At 32.6% G+C, this 7589-nt stretch overlaps 1 protein-coding gene across 1 annotated transcript; it reads left to right on the top strand.

Annotated features, from left to right (window-relative positions):
- The first annotated feature begins 714 nt into the window (after positions 1-714).
- LOC11427260 (vacuolar-sorting receptor 1) lies at positions 715-6730 on the top strand. Its single transcript, XM_003623583.4, has 12 exons — positions 715-1278; positions 2385-3080; positions 3227-3315; positions 3419-3488; positions 3573-3656; positions 3830-3906; positions 4018-4099; positions 4408-4490; positions 4607-4673; positions 4853-4981; positions 5956-6053; positions 6412-6730. The coding sequence occupies exons 1-12, from the start codon at positions 981-983 to the stop codon at positions 6514-6516; spliced, it is 1878 nt and encodes a 625-aa protein (XP_003623631.1). The 5' UTR covers positions 715-980; the 3' UTR covers positions 6517-6730.
- Positions 6731-7589: the final 859 nt, after the last annotated feature.

Raw genomic sequence — 7589 nt, 5'->3', positions numbered from 1 at the left:
TTAAAATAAAATACAAAAATATCATATATTGAACCAGATTGAATCGGGAGGATTACAATACATCCAACCAAAGATACCCATTTTATTGACACAATCTATCTAATTTATTTATTGAATCGATGATAGGTCTGATTTTCAGTTAACCCAATCCGATCAACCAATCTAATTTTAAAAATTACGATTACGATCACTAGTCAACAACTTTAAGTTAAGTTAGGATAAAAAATACGTATATATAACTTTACTTTTTTGACATGGCTTGATAATTTTAAAATATTTTAATTTATTTTCTAGTTGCCAGTGTACCTCCAAAATCATTTTCTCCCTTATCATAAATAAAATAATGTTATTTTGACTAGTAATTTTTTTACCTTTTACCTTTAAATATGTTATTTTAATATCTAATTTAAATCTTATTTAAAAAATATTTAATTTAAATCTTTTTTTAAATTTGAAAACAATTGTAAGTTTAACAAATCCTTCAAAAGAAATTGTAAGTTTAACAAAACAAATTCAACTAAAATAGCTAGTTTTTCTTTCCAAGAACGAAAAACTAAAATAGATAGTTAGGTTTTAAATTTCCTATGATTATGATTTATGATGTAGATTAAAGATTTAATTTAAAATTGAAAAAAAATTGAGATGTTAAATATAATTATATATATATATATATATATATATATATATTGTTCTATAGTTTGTTTTATTCTTGGGCGAAAATTTCAAGTACAGTTGAACTTAACAAACACGTTTCGCTTCATTATTTCGACACCTTTAAGATTTCGATGCTTTTTCCTTTCTCACGCATCACTCTTCTCTTTTGACCCACATAACCTTGAACCTTCTTCCTCCCAAAAAGCTTCTATTTTTGGCCTCAATCTTCAATTTCCTCATCTGGGTCACCTTCCTTTTCTTCATCCAAACTAACCTGCATTAATTACAGTTCAAATTTCAGTTTTGTTCTGTAACACGACAACACAATGATCATTAAGTTGAATCCTTTGTTGTTGTGTGTTTTGGTTTTGTTTTTGGAGTGTTGTTTTGGTAGGTTTTTAGTGGAGAAGAATAGTTTGAGAATCACTTCTCCAAAATCGTTGAAGGGTAGTTATGAATGTGCCATTGGAAATTTTGGGGTGCCTCAGTATGGTGGAACATTGGTTGGTTCTGTTGTGTATCCTAATGTGAATCAGAAAGGATGCAAGAATTTTACTGATTTCAGTGCTTCGTTTCATTCCATGCCTGGAAATTTTCCCACCTTTGTTCTTGTTGATCGTGGAGGTGAGATTTTTATTGGTTCTTTAAAACTCTTAGTGCATGTTATGATTGAATGGGATATTGGCATGATCGCAGTAGTTGTTTGAATTCAAAGTTCAAACGTGTGAATCTCACATAAATGTAAAAAAAAAAAAAGTCAATGTTTTGCACAGAGTGTCACTTTAGCAAAAGAAATTTGTCTCAAAATAAGCTAGTTTTACTTTTCAATGGAACTTTAATTAATTTATTCCAACTTAATTCCCTAGATAATATTGTGTACCTTACTTTTTACTCATTAAATCTCAATATGCATTTATGACCATTGATAATAACCAACATAGGGGCAATTTTGTAAAATTATTTCATTCATTTATTGATTTTCTTAATCTATGTAAGATTTTTGTGGTTGTTTTTACTTGCATGACATGGAATTCATAGGAAAAGAAGTAAACTTGTAGTGAGCCATTATATCAAGCTCCTTGCTATATTTTGATTGTGGTATTGTGAATATGTTAGGCATTGGAAATTTGGAATGGTTATAGTATTTTTTTTTGGTGCTACTTATATAGTGACATTGAAAGTTGGGATTACACATTCTAATAACTGAATGTCAGTTTTTATACTAATTTTCGAGTATTCTAGTAGGACTTTCCAAAACGATGTCACGCATGTTTGGAATCATGGTGAGTTTGACGAATTCACGGTGCCACCATGTTTTTGTTGAAGTTCCAAAGTATAGCTTTTGCCAATGGCACGATGAAATATCACAATTCTGCAAAACTAACCGTAAATTCAAACATGCATGTAATCAGTTCACTGGAAGTCGTTGCTTAAGATTTTATTGATGTTTCCTAATTCAGGTTAAGGATGCGTAGTTTCAATTTTCTTTGGGTTTAAGTGAAGTTTATTAATTGGGTATGGATGGTGGGAGTTGAAATAACAGTTACATTATTGTAGCAGAACCATACTAAAAAAATAAAAATAAAAACATGTTTTCTGGTTTGATTACATATTCCATCTCTAGATTGTATATGGTGTCATACTTATCATATCGATGCATAGGTTGTTAGGAACAGAACAACAAAAGAGTGACTCAAATTTTTAAATTTATTCCCTGTTGATTTTGGCAGATTGCTACTTCACTTTGAAGGCGTGGAATGCACAAAATGGTGGAGCAGCAGCTATTCTTGTAGCTGATGACAGAGAAGAAACACTAATCACGATGGACACTCCTGAAGAAGGGAATGTTGTAAACGATGATTATATAGAAAAGATTAATATTCCTTCTGCTCTTATCAGCAAATCCTTGGGGGATAGAATCAAGAAGGCTCTCTCAGACGGGGAGATGGTGCACATAAATCTTGATTGGCGAGAGGCTCTTCCACATCCTGATGACAGGGTTGAGTATGAATTATGGACAAATAGCAACGACGAATGTGGGCCAAAGTGTGATAATCAAATTAATTTTGTGAAGAGCTTTAAAGGAGCAGCTCAGCTACTTGAGAAGAAGGGGTTCACTCAATTTACCCCGCACTATATAACTTGGTATTGCCCTAAAGAATTTTTATTAAGCAGACGATGCAAGTCTCAGTGTATAAACCACGGGCGGTACTGTGCTCCGGACCCTGAGCAAGATTTCAATAAAGGGTATGATGGCAAAGATGTTGTTGTTCAGAACTTACGTCAAGCTTGCTTCTTTAAAGTGGCGAATGAAAGTGGAAGACCTTGGCAATGGTGGGATTATGTGACCGACTTTTCAATCCGTTGCCCCATGAAAGAGAAAAAATACACAGAAGAATGCTCGGATGAAGTTATTAAATCTCTTGGTAGGTTCAGCAGTTTGTGCCTCTACTTAATTAACTTACCTTTTATTTTCTAAGATGTTCATAGAAAAATTGTTTATCACATCATTCTAAGAAAATATATGTTTGTCCCTCTCTTCCCCCCCTCTTTTGTGCCATTTACTTTGCAGGTGTTGATCTGAAGAAGATTAAAGACTGTGTTGGAGATCCTCTTGCCGATGTTGAAAACCCTGTTCTCAAAGCCGAACAGGAAGCACAGGTTGGTTATCTAAAATGAAAACGTTTTTTATGATATTCATGTCCACTTATTCGACCATTATGTTGTTTCATGATTGTATTGCATTTTCCAACTTTGATTTCAGATTGGCAAAGAGTCTCGTGGTGATGTTACTATACTGCCTACTCTTGTTATAAACAACAGACAGTACAGAGGTATGAGACAGCTTTTGTAGAAGATATCTAGACCGTTATTTAGTTGTATTGAATTTTATGATTGAAGTTTTCGACTGCTTTTAGGTAAGTTGTCAAGACCAGCGGTTCTCAAGGCAATGTGTGCAGGTTTCCAAGAGACCACTGAACCATCAATTTGCTTAACTCCAGGTCTTCATTTCCTTAACTTTTTTATTTCAAATTTTGGTAATTTGTATTGTGTAATAAACAGTTCTATGAACACCTTTTTCTTTCCCCTTCTTTTTAGAAAACCAACCTGTGCTTCCTTCATTGATATTTAATCTTGTTCAGAAGCTAATGTTTGTACTGATTATTATTTGCAGACATGGAAACAAACGAGTGTTTGGAAAACAATGGTGGTTGTTGGAAGGAAAAATCATCTAATATTACTGCATGCAGGGTATTAGGTTTACCGAACCTTGTCAGGCACATTATTGTGAAAAGTGAAAACTGTATTACATTTTTGGTTATTTTGATTTTGACTATATGCATGTGTTTTTCCTAATTATAGGACACTTTCCGAGGAAGAGTATGTGTATGCCCTGTTGTAAACAATATTAAGTTTGTTGGCGATGGATATACTCACTGTGAAGGTAAATGGCCATTTTGAATTCAGATAAAGTGCTCCGTTCTCCATTCTAGATTCTATATTTTTAGAATCCATTTGTACCAAAAAAAATAAAATAGTGCGAACAGAAAACATATAGGTTTCACAAGACTAATTAGCTTTTCAACTACCAAAATTGGTGCTTGGGGTGAAAAGTTCTTCCTCTTTTGTTTCTCATCCGCTTTTGATTTCTCTCATTCTTCCTTATTACTTTCTTATCCTTGTAGTTTTTGCGTTAAGGAGTTTACGATGTCCTTTGTTTGATTTTCATTGAGAATTTGAATTTCTTAACAGCTTCAGGAACCTTAAGCTGCGAATTCAACAATGGAGGTTGTTGGAAAGCATCCCATGGTGGAAGGCTTTACTCTGCTTGCCATGTAAGCTATCTTTTTCATCGTTTTGTACATTATTTAAGTTACAAGTAGTGGACGTAAGATCAATATGATAGATATGAATTGTCATTTTGTTTCTTGTTTCTTAATTGATAATGCAGGATGACTATAGAAAAGGTTGCGAGTGCCCGTCAGGGTTCAGAGGTGACGGAGTCCGGTCATGTGAAGGTTACCTACTCTCCCATTTTTGGCTGTTTTTGTAGAATCCAGTGAATGACAAACACACATCAGCAAGAGTTACTTCTCTTGGTGAACTAGTGCATAATGGTTGCATAAAATTAAACTCGCTATTATCTATTCTAGAAGTATACTGCTTTAATATATTTCGTATACTCACTATGTTGCAGATATTGATGAATGCAAAGAAAAGTCGGCTTGCCAGTGTCCACAATGCAAATGCAAAAATACCTTTGGGAGTTATGAGTGCAAGTGCAATAGCGGTTTGCTCTACTCACGAGAAAATGACACGTGTATTGGTGAGTCTCTTAGATTTTTCTCTCTTTCTATGCCACTCCTAAAACCAATGTTGTGAAAAGCACTCCAGACCGGTTGGTTTAAACTGTCAAACCGCTTACGTGTTAAGCTCATTTAACCTAGAAAATTGATAGATCTAAAAAGGACGAAGCAGTCCCCACCAGAAGCTTCTCACGAACCAGTACAAAACCAGTCATAAGAACCAATTTAGATTAGTCTTTTTTCAAATTTATTGGTGACTTTAATTTTTAATTTCAATAGTGTATATTGATTAGCCAAATAATGGTCTAATGACAAGTTGCAAATATTCATATTCATGAATATTTATTATTTATCATTTTATTCTCAATTCTTTATCCTACAAGACATATAATAATATCAATTTACATTAGTTTTGATTTACAATAATTTCTTAATATATTACTGTTAAAAATGTATTTAGCTATCACATATTCAACTACAATTTAACTATTCAAACCATTGAACTGTGAATTAGCATCCTCTCCGATCCAATGACCATTCTGGTTTTTAAAACACTATCCAAAACTGTTGTGTGGACTTGGTAGTTTTTCTATAAACATTTGAATCAATTGATGACTCATAAGGTAAACACGACTTTAATTTTTTCCCTCATGCTACATTGGCATTCCCTTTTCTGCTTTTGTAGTGTCAGGTTTTTCCTTTTGGAGAAGCTTGTCAGGTTATATCTAGAGTATTTTTCGTTCCAAACTCTAGGTCTATTATTTTCTTGATTGTGTCATAGATACTCTTTGCATGCTACTAAGGTTTGTGATTCTATTTATCTGTGTACAATCTCTAAGGTTTTGACATCTTTCACTTCAGCTTTTCTAATTATCTCCTTTAAAAAACAAATAAAAAATACTTTTCTCATTATCTATTAGATGTTTTTGCATAGCTATTGAGATATGAAATAATTTATTTAAATTTTCACTCATTTGGTATATTATAAATGCAGGTAAATATACTTCTTCGGTAGTGAGTATTTGGATGATTATCCTTGTGATGGTTGTTACACTTTCTGGAGGATATGCATTTTACAAGTACAGAATCCAGGTATGATTATTGCAGACTTGACGTTTTTTTCTTTTGACAATATATCAATACCAATGCCACATTGAGAAAGCAAAGAATAGTTGAGAATACTTTGATATTAAAGAATAAATTAATTACGACTCACGTAGGATCACATGAGCGGCAAAACTATTCCTGAAAAGTTTTACGCCGCTTCATTCTCATGGTTTAAAATTAAGAACTCTTTTATCTGGAAGAGAACCATGCCATCCAAACACCCTTGAGTTGAATAGTTGAGATTATAAATGAACTAAAATGACATTTATTGAAGAGTCTCGTCACCACCGACATTACATATTTACTTACTGCCCTCCTGAAATTGTTTGTTTATTTTGTGCAGAGATATATGGACACTGAGATACGTGCAATTATGGCTCAATACATGCCTTTGGATAATCAACCTCTTATTATTCCTAATCCTAATCAAGTTCATCATGATATTTAGGAGGTCTTGTTAATCTTTTTATGTTGTTTTTTTTTCTTTTTTCTTTTTTCTTTTTTTCCTGAGGAGAATAATAGTCTTTAACTTAGATCAATCTTAGATCAATCTGAACAAAGATGCTGGTGCTTTGTTTCTTTAGGTATTTACCTCTTGTAAATCTCAACAATGTGATGGTGAAATTATCCTTATTTTCCTTCTGATTTTTATTTTTTTTTGACGTAGTAACGGTATCTATATGAAATTTATGTCCCCTTTATCACTCCTAATTTGGCTTTTCAAGTTGCACTATATCTGTACAAGCGGGGACACTACTTAAATAGAGTCTGGTCCAATTCTTTTACTACTTCAAGGTATTATAAAATAAAAAATGAAAATATATAGTTTAAGAAATAAAGTTAAAGTTGTTTGATAATTTTGCAGCTGTTTTCTTGACTAAAATATATTCATTCATTTAAATTGGTAGATTATTTAAAAAATAAAACAAATTCAATCTCTAAAATTGAAAATGACGAATCTACAAATAAATTGACAGTGCCGAAGTTAAGAGGATAAAATGGTAAAATATCTACAAATGAAAATGACAAGAATATTCATGTCTTTAGATCTATAATGTTGAAGTTCAAGTATGGATCAAACTTAATCCGACAATTTGAACTAAACAAACAAAACAAAACAACTAGACGACGATTCCAAACCATGCGATGGATGAAGAAGAAAGGAAGGTTGATGGATGAAGAAGAAAGGAAGGTTGAGAAAGATAGGTAGCTAGGGTTTCTTCTTTGAGCTAGGCTTGGTTGAACACAACCACATATCTTTTGTATTTAGACACGCTTATTAGTGGTACAAGAAAGGAAAAATACGGTCCTCTATTATGAGATGATAGTTTTAATTGTTAATTTGGGTTGAAACTTTTGTTTACCTATGGATGGTTAAAAGATCATCTCATACTAAAAGAGAATCGTAGCATAAATTTATGTCAGATGTTCTTTGATATACAAGATCTTTATTTTCGAGGCGAGTGTAGAACATACTTGCATCTATAGCTAATGAGGTATACTAAAAGACGAAACACAACT

This window comes from Medicago truncatula, chromosome 7 (genome assembly GCF_003473485.1).
Source record: "Medicago truncatula cultivar Jemalong A17 chromosome 7, MtrunA17r5.0-ANR, whole genome shotgun sequence".
NCBI classification, from domain to species: Eukaryota; Viridiplantae; Streptophyta; class Magnoliopsida; order Fabales; family Fabaceae; genus Medicago; species Medicago truncatula.
Note: the sequence above shows the minus strand (reverse complement) of the source record. Positions and strands in the feature narration are given on the sequence as shown.

What these genes read in the sequence shown, in the direction of transcription:
- LOC11427260 (XM_003623583.4), top strand. Translation starts at nt 981, where the DNA reads ATGATCATTAAGTTGAATCCTTTGTTGTTGTGTGTTTTGGTTTTGTTT. An exon ending in TGAAGTTATTAAATCTCTTG is followed by an intron (nt 3,081 to 3,226) that starts GTAGGTTCAGCA and finishes TTTACTTTGCAG; the next exon opens with GTGTTGATCTGAAGAAGATT. An exon ending in AAACAACAGACAGTACAGAG is followed by an intron (nt 3,489 to 3,572) that starts GTATGAGACAGC and finishes GACTGCTTTTAG; the next exon opens with GTAAGTTGTCAAGACCAGCG.